The sequence below is a fragment of the Trachurus trachurus genome (assembly GCF_905171665.1).
Source record: "Trachurus trachurus genome assembly, chromosome: 1".
In the NCBI taxonomy this organism is placed as follows: Eukaryota; Metazoa; Chordata; class Actinopteri; order Carangiformes; family Carangidae; genus Trachurus; species Trachurus trachurus.
Genome location: NC_139891.1, coordinates 30,719,759 through 30,734,697, shown reverse-complemented (window position 1 = coordinate 30,734,697; position 14,939 = coordinate 30,719,759). Strand labels below are relative to the sequence as shown.

Below are 14,939 nucleotides of genomic sequence, written 5' to 3'. Positions count from 1 at the left end.
TTATGTCAGTTCACTTTAAATTCAGCCAAATGAGCACATTAATATGAGTTATATATAAATTTGGCGTGTCAGATTGAGGAAATAAGAGAGGAAGTCACCAGACAGACAGACTGACAGAGCTGATCTGCAGGAACAGAGCGTGAGACTCTGAGAAAAAGAGCAAAGTGTAGGTGTAAGACATGAGCTGCAACTCTTTGCCCTGTGCCCGTGCTGTGTCATGAATACAAAACTCTGTGTTACTGTTTGTTTGGGTGAGGAGCACTGCAGTGAAATATCGCCAAAATAAAGCCCTGATCTCCCAAGGCGGACGAAGACCTTGCACAGATACGATGTGTAGAGCAGCAACAAACAGGTGCACTGTGGGGCCAATCACAGTCGGCTCGGCAACGGAGTCACCAAACCATGCTTTATGCATTTTTATATGATGTAAAATTAATTAATTAATTACAAAAAGAGCACAGAGAGCATAATTAGTAAAATCTGAGCATATGGTTGCATGACATTTCCAGGTAATCCAAGTGTGAATAAATTAGGTTTCATCCAAATGTAGTAATTAGTAGTTAAGGTTACTCGGCTTTTGATTTCTAATGCAGCAGCTCAAGCTCTGACTGCAGTTCAATACATTAAACCAGTTGTATTGAGTGATATGCCCATAGGTTTTATTTTATTTTATTTTATTTTAAAGCAGCTCTGGATTCTATATTAAAACTGTGAAATTATTTAAGTATATATTCAGAAAATCCAGTCCAGCCGTCAGGATTTCTGTAACTTTGTGATGTCACAACGAAGCAGTCACCGCTCACAGCTATGTGCTTTGCTTTTTTTTTTTTTGGTCTTTATTCTGTGTTGTTGGTCCATTTGCTGCTGGAGGAAACAGTGCACCACCCCATACCAGCTGAGCTGAAGAAGCTAAGCTAAAGGCTAAAGGTGAAGAACATGATTTCTTGTGTGAATTGTCAACTCCCTGCCGAACAATTGCTACAACTCTAAGCACCCAAACTGGAAGCACAGCATGGACTTTTGTGTGGATTTAGGTTGAAAGAATAAAAGTGGAGGTGGTTGTGTGCTTGTGAACCAAAGGTGGTGCAACCCCAGCAGCATAGACGGAGGAGGGATACTCAACTGCTGGCAGTCGCTCTTAGACCTCACTAGCTATATGTAGAGGTAGCAATTCAACTCTTCTATCATGGACAGTGAATGGAGGAAGGGAGAAGCTCAGGTGTGTTCAACAGGAGCTGAAGAGGAGACAAAGGCACAGAGAGATGGTTTGACGCAGCCTCACCTCTTCTCTCCTCCGCTGCCTCAGCTGCAGCTTCTCCTTCAGCATCGTCCTCCACAACCTGACGCTACAGCTGCAGCTCAGCTCCCTCCACGCCGGGGCCACATCCCAGAGGCTCTCTATCTTCAGTCTACTAACAGAGAGAGTCCTGGTCCTGTGGGGAACATTTAATGATAATTAGCTGTGTATATCTAAGCTAATAAGATGCTATAAGAATATAACCTGCTGGGTGCACCACTCAGAAATAGACTGTAGAAATAACGAAGCAAGATTATTAAACAGTTGAAATTTTGTATGTAAGGTCATCATTGATAATCAGTCTTTGTTAAACCCTCTAGTTTAATGCACAGATGCCTATGCATTTTAATGGGAATATCATTTCAAGCCTGTATGCAGCAACACTATGAGGATTTTCTTTCTTTTTTTTCCATAAAAGCACTAAAAAAAAGTTGGATAAAAGCATAGTGTATGTCCTCTGCTGTATGGCTGCTCAAAAGCACATTGTTAAAGAGCATGGCAGCTACTACAGCAGCTCTGTGCCCACTGGGGCCGTGCATGATAAAATACATGCACTTATGTTTTAAATAAAAAGCACCCACCTAATGGCACATGTAAGCATTAATACGTAATGCATTACCAGTTTTAAAATATTCTTTAGTGGTCTGCTGAATACTGCAAAAAAAAAAAAAAAAGGCCCTGCATTAATTACAGAACATTACATTACTACTTCTCCAAAATGAATCCAACTCAACTGGGATTGTCCAAAAAAGAAAAACTCATAAATCAAACCTCTATCACCAGCTGCGGAGCTCGTCCTCACACTGACCTCTTCTGCCCTCTCTTGTGGCTAAAAGGTGAACAGCAGTTGTTCCTAATTTGCCGCACGTCTGCACATGTTCTGAATACTAAATACCCAAAGTGATTGACGAGTGCGTTTAGACAGAGTAATAATAATCATAATACAAAGAGCGCCACAGAAATAGACCAGGCCTGACAGGTTTTTTTTTTTTTTTCTGGTGATATCAGACCACCCCGTTTCAATATCTGTGGAAATGAAGAAGTCTCTCCCAAAGCAATAAGCAACAGCCCACACTGCTTCCTGTGATGTTATTAAGTGATATTCCCAGGGCTTGATGCTCCGTTTCGAATGAATCGAAGACAGACGGTTGGATACGGCTGAAGTGAGCTCCGAGTGATTTTCCAGGGATAATCAAGAACTTGTCATACACCTTTCTTTCTTTTTTCTTTTTTTTCTTTTTTTTACGTCTGTATGAGTACTTATTTACATCACAAGCCCAGCTCCAACTCAGCACTGAAGGAAATTCATTGTAGTTGGCAACGTCACGCACATTAACACACATTTATATTCTCATTGTTGGGCACAAATAAAGAGCACAGATGTAAAATCTACATACTGGTACAAACAACAAGGCTCAGTAATGTGACAATACTGCTATTATTTGGACTTGGTTTCCATATGCGACATGCAGACACCGTCACACATTCACACACATTACAAACAACACAACAACAATCAGGACAGAAAGAACGAGAACAGGATCCTTAATTGCTATAATTATGATCACCCACTCAAGAGGTACAAAAACACTGTGCTGCAATAACAATTACAAGTTGTTAAATACAGATTTTGTTAAGAAGCTCATTACGAAATCAGTTTTCATTTCACAAGAAAAGAAGTTGTGCGATAAGTTCCTTTATGTGTCGTCTAATAATAATAATACCCCCATATGTTCTGGAAGAAGAAGAAGACGACACTGCTGCATCCGCTGCTTCCGCTGCATCCTCAACAGGACAGACAGAGGCTGTGTCATCATCATCATGAACACAGTCACTGTCAATGTGGCGCATAATGAGAAAAAAAAAAAAACATCATTGTGTCTGACTTGAACCAGCGGCGCCCTCGTTGTGAATGGTGGCAGCTGGTCTGAGAGGCAGAGGGAGAGAAGAACAAGGACGCGGCTTTGACCTGGTTTGAAAGGCAGACCGCTGATTAAAACGGTGATTACTGGTTGTTAGCGCTGAACCAGGGGCACGACTGAACCGATGGGAGCAGGGGGCTGCAGCTGGGGGAGTCAACACCAACAAGAGACAGAGAGACAGAGAGAGAGAAGAGAGAAGAGACAGAAAGTGAGAAGGACGATTTTTAAAAGAGCAACAAAACCAGGGGAGGAACTCGTAAAGATGGAGAGAAAAGGAGAAGTGGGACAAGGGGACGAGAGTGAGTGAGAGAGAAAGAGAGAGAGACACAAGGAGGATGAGGCCAAGATCAATGTGACATTGATATAAAAAGAAAATATTTAAAAGGGGAGGGGGAGGAGATAATAAATAAGGAGAGGAGAGGAGAGGAGAGGAGAGGGAGAAAAAGGAGAGAAGATAGAGAGGAGAGGAGGGAGAAGAAGGGGAGGAGAGGAGAAGAGAGGAGAGATGAAAGGAGGAGAGGAAGAAGAAGGAGAGAAGACAAAAAGAGGAGAGAAGAGGAAAATAAGGAGAGTAAAGGAGAGGAGAAGGGGAAGAAGAAGAAGGAGAGGAGAGTAAAGAAGAGAGGAGAGGAGGGGAGAGGAAAAGAGAGGAGAGGACAGGACACAACAAGAGAGGGGAGGAGAGGAGGAGGGAAGAGGAAAGGAGAGTAGAGGAAGAAGAAGGAGAGGAAAGGAGAGAAGAAAAGAGGAGAGGAGAGAAGGATGGGAGAGGAAAGGAGAGGAGAGGACAGGAGGATGGGAGAGGAAAGGAGAGGACAGGAGGATGGGAGAGGAGAGGAGAGGAGAGGAGAAGAAAGGAGGAAGAAGGAGAGGAGAGGATAGGAGAGGAAAGGAGGAAGAAGAAGGAGAGGACAGGAGAAGACAGGAGGAAGAAGAAGGAGAGAGTAAAGGAGAGGAGAGGAGAGGACAGGAGGAGAATAAAGGAGAGGAGAGGAGAGGAGAGGAGAGGAGAGGAGAGGAGAGGAGAGGAGAGGAGAGGAGAGGAGAGGAGAGGAGAGGAGAGGAGAGGAGGAGAATAAAGGAGAGGAGAGGAGAGGACAGGAGAGGAGAGGAGAGGAGAGGAGAGGAGAGGAGAGGAGAGGAGAGGAGAGGAGAGGAGAGGAGAGGAGAGGAGAGGAGAGGAGAGGAGAGGAGGAGAATAAAGGAGAGGAGAGGAGAGGACAGGAGAGGAGAGGAGAGGAGAGGAGAGGAGAGGAGAGGAGAGGAGAGGAGAGGAGAGGAGAGGAGAGGAGAGGAGAGGAGAGGAGATAGGTACAGTACACTCTGCTTCTTCCTCCACACTGAGGTCCCTGAGTCTCATTGTGTTGTGTTTTGACCCGACCATCAGTGTGAAAGCAAACCCCACTATCTGTTCACAGAGGGGACGAGCCGATAAGAGAAAACACGACCAACCGCTGTCAGAGAAAAAACAACTTTATTCATCGGTGTATAAAAAACATTCTGAACGAGGCTGGAGAACAGGAGAACACAGGGTTTCTGTGAATTGTCTCACATCTCCACATGTATTATCTATAGCGCTTATTAAGCTCTCCCGCTGCCCTACTGGTGAAAAGTGTGTGTGTGTGTGTGTGTGTGTGTGTGTGTGTGTGTGTGTGTGTGTGTGTGTGTGTGTGTGTGTGTGTGTGTGTGTGTGTGTGTGTGTGGGAGTGGGTCTAGCCTGGACTCAGGTTCTGGATGGTCTCCCGTCGCTCTTGGTAAAGAGAGTGGAAGGACCGGGCTAAACTGTGGAGCGGTGCATCACAGTTCTCCATCTCCCTCTGTGAGACACAAACGTGGACAAATATAAAAAGGTTATGTTCTCAAACAAACACATATTATGCTGTTTTGGTTAACATCCACTAGCCAAATAAGGACACTCACCGCTGATGTCTCAAAGTACTCCAACCCCTGGCTCTGGGCCCACTCCTGGGCCACGGACGCCTGCACCTCCCTCCTCCCAGACAGGTCGGACTTGTTGCCCACTAGGACTCCTGAAACACACACAGCAATTCATACATGTTCACATCAACACAGACTCAAGCATTTATTTATAGACTGACTTTTTATCTCATTGTTTTATTTATTTATATATTTATCTTTAACCTATATCTGTAGGAAATTTGCTCTTGGCGTTTTTAATTATTTGTTTTTATTTAATGCTTTTATATATATTTCATGAATTGCAGCACTTTCTGTCGAGTCTAATTTGTTTCTTGTTTTATGTTTTTCATGTCCTGTTCTGAATTTGATTGTTCAATTTTTGTTGCTTGTTTCGACTCTCGACTGCAAAACTAGTTTACCCATGGGTATCAATTCAATAAAGTAACCTGACCCTGAAAAAGTGACCATCTACCTGAAAGGTACCTGCACACATAGGTGACCATAAAGCAAGAGGTTTGCACTAAATTGACAAAACTTTTGACTTATATACTGTATGTATGACTTAGTTATTTTATTACAAGCTCCTTTTACCTTGTGAATTGAATTTCATTGTTTTTTTGTTATGTTTTACAATGACAATAAATGATCTGTCAATCTATGTAAACACTGTACAGGAGCTGCAACGGGTTATAGACCAGGAGGAGGGTTAAACTGGGACGACCTGTGCACAGCCATTGGATGGACTCCAGCGGTTTGTTCCTTACAGTACATACATTTAACCATAGACATACAGTATCAGTTGTTTTAAACTGGGCTGGATCTACACATTTCCACAAATTGCACTAAAAATATGTCTGAGATCATTTGAAATAGTAAAATAGTTCTAATTTCCACCATGGCCACCTGAGGTAAAGGTAAGTGGTGCCGCCTGAGGGCTTGAGCAGGCGCCCCACATACAGATGCTACAGTCCTCGCTGCAGCCGGTTCCAATCCCCTGGTGGCATGTCATTCCCCCTCTCTCTGAAACACCATTTCCTGTCTCTCTCTACTATGAATCCATTTCTAAAATATTTTTTCTGGCAGGTTTTTTTGCCTTTAATTGATTGAATAGTAGTTAGACAGAAGAGAGAAGAGAAGAGAAATAAGAGAAAATGAGAAAGGAGAAAAAAGAGGGGAAGAGAGGAGAGGAGAGGAGAAGAGAGGAGAGGAGAGGAGATGTTTTGGGGCATGTCACCTGGAACGTGGAGACCCCGGCAGTGTGCACGGACTCTCTCCATCCAGCGGCTGCAGTTTGCAAAAGACTGTTCACTGGTCAGGTCGAACACCAGGCAGAGCAGCGACGGCTCACCCCACTGGGGAAGAAGATGGAGAGGCAACAGGGTCAGCTCAGTTCACATGACATCATCCCACTTCTGTCTACTTTCTGCCTCTGTGTTTGTGGGGACTGTGCAGCAATAGACGGTGGATTTTACTAGTTTCATGCAAATGGAGAAACTCTCACCATTTTCTCGCAGGCCTCCACTAATGTCTCCTTCCCTGCAGAGTCTATTATGTAGAGCTCCTGGAGGGGAAAGCAGAGGAGAGGAGGTGTTATACATGGAGATTTAGTCAAATTACATGCTTTTAAACTTCCTATTTTCTTTGGCAAGGCCATTAGTGTTCTTCCCACAATGCTGCCCTATTGCTTACTGAATACAGATGAGAAACTAACAATGTTACACGTCTGGGATGACTTCCACGCCGAGTGATGGACTCCCAATTCTCACCAGCCCACCTCCTGTGATATAGTGGATTGTAGAGTAATAAAGAAGCTTAAAATGGGTCGGTTGTCTGATAAAGTGTCTGCAGGCGGGCGACGTTCAGCATAACTCAGCCCGGACTCAACGCGCCGGCTGCTGGGAAAACGCTGTGAGCGAGCGGCGTCGCAGGGTTTGGAGGAAGAGCGGGCGACTGGACTCACCACGCTGTCGCTGGTCTCTGGGATGTTGACGCATTTCATCAGCAGCTCCACGCCGGTTGTCTGATGAACAAACACCAACCAAGACGTTAATTAGGATCATCTTATGTCATTTAAAGATACAGACCTTCATTCAGCTTGAGAAAATGCCTTAAAATACCAACTCCTAAAATAAACTCTGTCATTTGTTGGTGTTTTTTTGTTTTCCATATGATTTGTTTAGATTTTAACTTTTCTTCCAGAGTCAAACCACATTAAAGGTGAATCTGTTAAATACAGATGAGAGAATAGAGGAGAGGAGAGGAGAGGAGAGGAGAGGAGAGGAGAGGAGAGGAGAGGAGAGGAGAGGAGAGGAGAGGAGAGGAGAGGGGAGGAGAAGAGAAGAGAAGAGAAGAGAAGAGAAGAGAAGAGAAGAGAAGAGAAGAGAAGAGAAGAGAAGAGAAGAGAAGAGAAGAGAAGAGAAGAGAAGAGAAGAGAGAGGAAGGGAAGTGAATAGAAGAGAGGAGAGAAGATAAGAGAAATAAGAGAAAACAAGAAAGGAGAAAAGAGAGGGGAACAGAAGAGAAGAGAAGGAGAGGAGAAGAGAAAAGAGAGGAAATGAAGTGAATAGAGGAAAGAAGAGAAGAGAAATAAGAGAAAACAAGAAAGGAGAAAAGAGAGGAGAAGGGAAGAGAAGAAAAAAGAAGAGAAATAAGAGAAAACAAGAAAGGAGAAAAGGGAAGGGGAGGGAAGAGAAGAAAAAAGAAGAGAAGAGAAATAAGAGAAAACAAGAAAGGAGAAAAGAGAAGGGAAGGGAAGAGAAGAAAAAAGAAGAGAAGAGGGGGGAAGAGAAGGGAACAGAAGAGAGAAGAGAAGGAGGGGAGAAGAGAAAAGAGGAAAGAAGAGAAGAGAAATAAGAGAAAACAAGAAAAGAGAGGGGAAGGGAAGAGAGGAGGGGAGAGAGAAGAGAAAAGAGAAGTGGAGAGAAGAGAAGAGAAGTAGGGGAGAGGAGGAGAAGAGAAGGGATTATCACAGTCACCACTACGCAGACCAACACAACAAACTGTTTGCTGTGATTTATCGTTAATGTCAAAACATAAGCGTCTCTAATTAGCAGCTTGGCTCGGCTTGAAAGCAAAAAAAAAAAAGATCCGTTCTGATGTTCGAATCCTGACCAAACCCTGAGTCTCCTGTGTCTCCATTACTCTGGGTCTGATTATTCTTAATGTCTCAATAAAGATACATGCCTGAAGGGAGGGGACGATCAGCTCTGGTTAAGACTAAGAATGATACAACCCCCCCCGTCGCCTCGAGTCCGTCAGTGGAAACAATTAAGACATAGTGAGTGGTTCAATCTAACAGTGGAGTTTTACATCTACACATGCAGAGATGCTTGTAGCTTTGGCTGTGGTTAGAAAATCTCTGGGACAGTTTTGGCAGACCGCTCTTCTTTCTGTGAAATTGTGATGATTCTGTTGTTTTCGAGGCAAATGCAGAGTCTGCTTGCCGAAAAACTGCCCCCAACGCGAACGCGCATCAGCTGTTTTGCATGAATTTCCCTCTAAAACAACTCTGTCTGGTAACGTTCTGTTATTATCTCATAGCGTGGTGAATGTGCAGGTCACAACTTGTCCACCAGAGCGTTTTGGAGTTGTTGGATTGTGTATTTGATGAGTTTGATGAGGGAAACCAAGAAATCCCATTAGCCTCCGTAGCGTAGCTCTGAGCAGCTCACGGCTCTGCTCCGCCGTTCTAAAAAATAGCTTGCACCGACAATTAAAGGCAAAGAACCTACTGCTATGACTATAGGGATTATGGCAATGGGCCAATTTGCCACAATGTTGAACTATCCCTTTAAAGCTGCAGTAACTAATTCTTGAGTTGTGTTTGCATCCACCCAAGTCCAGTATTTACTCTCTTTGGCTCTTTAGCTCCATCATATTGACCAGTAAGTTGATAACTTTGTGTGTCTGCTGTTTGGTGCAGGGCAGGAAGCATACAACTGTTATTTTTAAATTAAAACAAATGGTTGGAGTGATCTCAGTGGAGTCAGGTGATAATTCACTGTGGATTTGATGCTACATGCCTCTCCTTTCACATGATCAGTTGCTAATATAAAAGTATTGATTGCATAATGTTTTTTTTTCTTTTTTTTCTTCTGATGTTCAAAAATCATCCTTGTGTGTGAGTTTACACATTCATGTACTGTATGTTCCTTCTGTAAAATAGGACTGTCATGAACTGTGAATGCTTGCTATGCACCACAAATAATCAGGTAAGAGCTTCTGTTGATAAAAAAAAAAGTATTGATTGCAGCCTCTTGAACAGAAGACATCAAATGTCGAGTGTCGGCCACACATGTGAGTTTTATCTAAACAAAAACTATCAGTGACCACAGACGTCGTCCTCCTTTCTATTTTTGTGTATCTTGTACAGAGGAGATAGCAGATTAGTTTTAAAATGGCAATTTTTCAGAAGAGTACAATGTCTGGATATAAAAGAGCATGCGGAGGTTGGAGGCATACGGTGAGTAGTTGAGATTTTTTAGGAATTAATAAAGGGCAAATAGAGGAGGTACTGTAGGATGCAGGCAGGAGAGCAGGAGGAAGAGGAGGATATAATGAATGTGGTCTTGTCACAGATGCAGCGTCTTCACAGGCTGCGAGATCTGAGGCGGTGCTAAGTGGACGGGATGGTTGCAGGCTGCCTTTTGCCACTCTGCATCCGCTGGTATGAGATCAGTGGTGACCTTGAAGAAGCAAAGTGGAGGTTTCTTCACATCAGCACCAAACTCTAAATTGATCTGATCTCCTGTGCTCACACTTACTTAACCGAGCGTGTCGAAATGCCAGAGACTAAAAAGAAAAACCCTGAAAAAAACGACACACACACGCACACACACACACACACACACACACACAAATACACACTTCAGACCATCATTTACCAAAATCCTCACACAGAAACAGTTCATAACAAGAATCTGGTGGTATATACACACTTACTCACTCCTTCACTCACTCACACACGGATGCTGCAGCGGTCCCACTTCGGAGCGGTCTAATGAGCTGGTGTGATGCATAGGAAGCCTCTCGCTGGAATGTCAATGAGGGCCTATTAGTAACAAATAAGCTTGGAATATGGCTAACGGGCCGTCTGACATTTTCAAAGGAGGACGTGAGCAGAATGGCCGACGGCCTCGGCTACCCTTCAAAATCAAAAGTTGAAGAACATCAGGGATGAGTGAGGTGTCTGCACAAGGAGGAACTCTTCACAGCGCCACGTCCTTCCTTTTTTTTTCACGTTAGTCACAATGGTGAGGGCGTAGATGCGGTAAAAGTCCAACCTGGGACATTTAAGATAGCAATGCACCTTACAGTCATGAGTGTAAAATGATGTGAATACGAATACGAATCCAAATTACTTTATTAATCCCCAAAGGGAAATTAGTTTGTCTGTGAGCTCATCTACCATTTGCAGATGGCAGAAGTCTTGATAAAAAACAAAATCCCTGTATTTGCATTCAGAACATATCATCATAGAAATCTTAAAGGGATAGTTCAACATTTTAGCAAATTGGCCCATTGCCATAATCCCTATAGTTTTAGGAGTAGGTTCGTTACCTTTAACTGTCGGTGCAAGCTATTGTTAGAACGGCGGAACAGAGCCGCAAGCTGCTCAGAGCTACGCTACGAAGGCTAATGGAATTTCTTGGTTTCCCTCATCAAACTCATCAAATACACAATCCAACAACTCCAAAACGCTCTGGTAGACAAGTTGTGACCTGCACATTCACAACGCTATAAGATAATAACGGAACGTTACGAGACGAGAATTTGCCAAAATGTTGAACTATCCCTTTAATCTTGACCATAATATGGTTAAGATTAAATAATATTATGCATATTATGCATAATAAAATATATCTTCTGATACTGTTACTGCTACAACTGTTATACTATTTAAAAACATAAAAGAAGTGCACTCCACTATAACTGCTGAGATTATAATGGGTAAAATATTGTATAAACTGTTAACAAACACAGATAAAATGTTTCGAACATCAGCGTGTTCATTCCCTATATGGTTTCATCAGTTTGTACAAGTCTGATGGCTGTGGGTATAGATGTTTGTGTATCGCTTTGTCCTGCAACGAAGAGACTTCTTTGGTCCATCAAGGTGTTATGAAGTGGATGATCTCTGTTGTTCAGCAGCAACATTATGTGAATGTATTCATGTTCATTATTGTTCTAAGCCCCTAATCAGATCTTGTCCTAGAGTTTAGACTCTTTGGAAACATGAATGTGCTCAGTGGATCAAGTGGTGATCTGTATTCGGAGCACCAAATGAACCCTCATGATGAGTCTGACATGTGTTCAAAGGGTTCGTCCTCTTGAAAGCAGTGAGTTTTATGTCCATTTCTCATTTTCTGATCATAACTTCTTGTGCAGAATTATTAATGTGAGGATTCTGGGTTAATACTGGCATGAGAGGGGGGGGGGGCATCATGATTAGAATAAACAAGACCAATCTTTTGGGAGCTTCCACTATCCATGGTAAACTTTAGAGAAAAGTTTAGGATCAGAAGGAATTTAATTCTAAGACGAAGATTTGCTGGAGAAAAATAAGACAACAATAAGACAAAAAGGATTTGGGAGCTCATCCTTTAAGACCATAGTATGAACATCACCACCAAACTTCACTGTGAGTCTGACGATATCTTTTATCCTGGAACTGAAAAAAAAAATCCTTGCTTCTTGTTATTGCTATTACAAATACGATTATAGAAACTGTTTTAAATAACGCCACATTATAAGGAACGACAGTGCCTCGCCGCAGAGTCTTGAAAGCTGAAACTCCTCTTTAAATGAGGCACTTGGCATCAAGTGAGCAAGTTAAAAATATTTCAACTAATATAAAGCAAGCAACCGGCTTCAAATAGGTGTTTTACCAGTTGCATAGCAACAGCAGAGACCGTGACCAGCACTTTCCCATGGGCATTTCTTTCAGTGCATCCAGTTAATAGAGCCGTGTCTGCTGGACACGGGCCCTTGATCTACAGGTGCACAAAGCTAACTTGCATCTCTCCCCCACCTACTGTCAATACAGCATCCCCTTTTTCTTTTTCCCATTTTTAAATTACTACATTGATTTTTTTTTCTTCTCTCTCTCTCTTTTTTTAATAAACACAGTCATGCTGTATGCAGTTTGTGTTTTTTGTAACGTGTTAAAGCTTGGCTCGAGTTCAGCACAGCACAGTGCACATCGTATGCCAGCAGTGCAAATTAAAAATGCAGCACTTATTGCAGGCCCCTATCTACTCTGCTAATACTCCACTAGTCCGACACGAACAAGACATGCACTGCATCACAAGCGAGAGTGGGTGAGGTGGACTGGGTACGGGTTTAAGGTCTGAGGCTGCACGGAGGAGCAAAGCAGAAACTGTTGTTGTGCACTTGTTAAGTACCTGTTCTGGTGGCTCTCCAGAAACCCTGCTGTATTAATTATCGACGTTCCTGTCACCTCGGAAACCCCCGATACTGCTGACACAGTAAGAGCCGGAACAAACACACACGCAAACACACACAAACACACACATACTTGGCTTTTGTTCGTTATTTCACTCACCAACCTGTTCTATACCTTAACCATTTGTGAGGCTTTGTAGTAAACTCAACTCAGTAAAACGCACCAAACCGAGCGAACGTGTGCAAGCTGCTCCACTGCGTGTGTATTGATTATCACAGGTGAATGCATTTCTTTGCATGTGTGCGGCGCATGCATTTCCAGACCGCAAGCCCTTGAAACATCGACAGAGGGAATCAGCGAGCAGCCCGTGACCCCATATATCACAGAGTGAGGTTAATGACACGGTTCCCTCCCTCATGCAGATTAGCATAAATAATGTAGATTAGCCCACTCTGCATCAGCATTAATTGGTACATTATGCTGTCTTGCACTTCAGTGATTCCTGTGGTAGATTTAAGGGACCTCGGCGGGACCTTGAAAAAGCTTACAAGGAGTTCCACTAAGGAGAAAAAACTACATACAGTATCATAAGTCTGGATGATTTACAGCCGATGCATAATTACATTTTGAGTAAAGTAAAAGTATTGACCTCAGGAAAATGACCTCAAACTAAATTAGATCTTTCAATTATTGCCTACTTCTAAAATTATTGAGTGCATTTCGGTGCTGGGACTACACATGATTAACTGTGCAACCTCAATGCTCCGCAGCTACTTTATTAATTCTTAACGGCGCTGTCTGTGCAGGTAAGATCTCTCTGCCTGTTGCCTGTAAATGCAATTCTGAAAACCATCAGGTATGCAGACTGAACCACAGCAGACCTTTCTGATTATCTTGCTGCTGCAAAGTCAGACAGGACTGAACAGCTGAATACTGAATAAATTCTAGATCACTTCATAGCACTTGGTTTGGCGTTATCCCAACATGGCTCCTGCCTATTCTGGGCTGGCGATGATCCAGAATAAAATTTCATAAGTTACTCCTTCATCATGTCCAGTCGAAAACCTCAGTTACCCTACCTGAATGTAAAAGAAAAAGCAATGTAGCAGAGCATAGCCTAATCCCTAAATCCTCCAACTAGCTGTTTCACAACCTCCTTCCTCTGTTATCACCGTGTGATGTGAATATAAACACTAAATCCTTATTATTATGAGCAGTGGTACTGCGGTGCACCGGCTGTTCCTTTGGAAACGGCCGCATCCTCTTGCCTTGCATTACATTACATCAGGGAACAAACCAGGGATCTTTTATTGATGTGTGTGTGTGTGTGTGTGTGTGTGTGTGTGTGTGTGTGTGTGTGTGTGTGTGTGTGTTAATGTTCTCACCATGCTGTAGGTCTTCTGGAAGAGGGTACCATCACTGTGGAACATGTGAGACAGGGCACTTTTCCCCACTGCAGCATCTCCTATACACACACACACACACACACACATAGACAGAGGAGTAGAGGGGGGGAAAAGTCAGACATGGTGTATGTGGTCCATAATTTCTAAGCTTTTCTCAATGCTTTGTCATTTTTACGTCCATCATTACACTGTCCACGTTGGTATAGCCAAAGTTTAAAGCTGTTATTGCTAAATGATCCAGCAAAGAAACACAGCCCCATGTAACAGGATTCATTTCATTTCACAATATATATAAAGTGATGTGACAAAAGACAAGATGAACTGAAAACCAACTCAACGAACAGACAAGCTCACAGACAACATCATTCCTAAAAAGCCCGAAAAGGAGAAGGAGGAAGTGTAACACTTATTTAGTCCTCCCCCTACATACACATAGAAAAACTAACATGTATCTATCCTGCACATAATAAATAGGGAAAAGACACAAAAAAAGAGAACAAAACAACCACAACAGCAGAAAACAAACCAACCAATATAACGTTAACCATGACAATCAGGTAAGGTAAGTAAGTATTTGTATTCAGTATCTGATGTGTACCGAAGAAATGGCTGTTTACATGTTTATGGGATTATTTGACAGAGAGCTGTTTGTTTATCTTGTCTGTTAATTAGGATATATTGACAGTAGCACGGTAGTTCAGCAGTAGTTTGGTTAGTTAGATAAAAGCAGTGTTTAGCTTTAGCTGTCGTAAGTTACCGATAGCCCCCCTTCGGACGGTCTAAGTTTACAAAAAAAAAACTTACCGACGAGCAGACATCTCGCCCTCAGCTTCACCATGACGCTGGGACACTTGACAGTGCTGTAACTAAACTCTCTTGTTTCATTAGCGAAGTAAAAAATTAGCCCAATTTACTGTTTTATCTGTTTATAAACCTCCTGATACTCCTCTGTGCAGCTTCTGTGCCTCGGCAACATGGACACAACGCGT

The 14,939-nt window shown here is 42.8% G+C and overlaps 1 protein-coding gene across 1 annotated transcript; it reads right to left on the bottom strand.

Annotated features, from left to right (window-relative positions):
- Positions 1-4,704: 4,704 nt before the first annotated feature.
- On the bottom strand, positions 4,705-14,901 carry ift27 (intraflagellar transport 27 homolog (Chlamydomonas)). Its single transcript, XM_083971197.1, has 7 exons — positions 14,755-14,901; positions 13,930-14,009; positions 7,100-7,159; positions 6,641-6,700; positions 6,374-6,491; positions 5,140-5,249; positions 4,705-5,036 (listed from the first exon to the last, which is right to left on the bottom strand). The coding sequence occupies exons 1-7, from the start codon at positions 14,786-14,788 to the stop codon at positions 4,932-4,934; spliced, it is 567 nt and encodes a 188-aa protein (XP_083827323.1). The 5' UTR covers positions 14,789-14,901; the 3' UTR covers positions 4,705-4,931.
- Positions 14,902-14,939: the final 38 nt, after the last annotated feature.

Bases quoted from the DNA above. Each gene is read 5' to 3' on its own strand.
- ift27 (XM_083971197.1), bottom strand. From the start codon at position 14,788: ATGGTGAAGCTGAGGGCGAGATGTCTGCTCGTCG. The intron at 6,701-7,099 runs GTGAGTCCAGTC...TTTCCCCTCCAG, and splicing joins CAGAGACCAGCGACAGCGTG to GAGCTCTACATAATAGACTC. The intron at 5,037-5,139 runs GTGAGTGTCCTT...TGTGTCTCACAG, and splicing joins AGTACTTTGAGACATCAGCG to AGGGAGATGGAGAACTGTGA.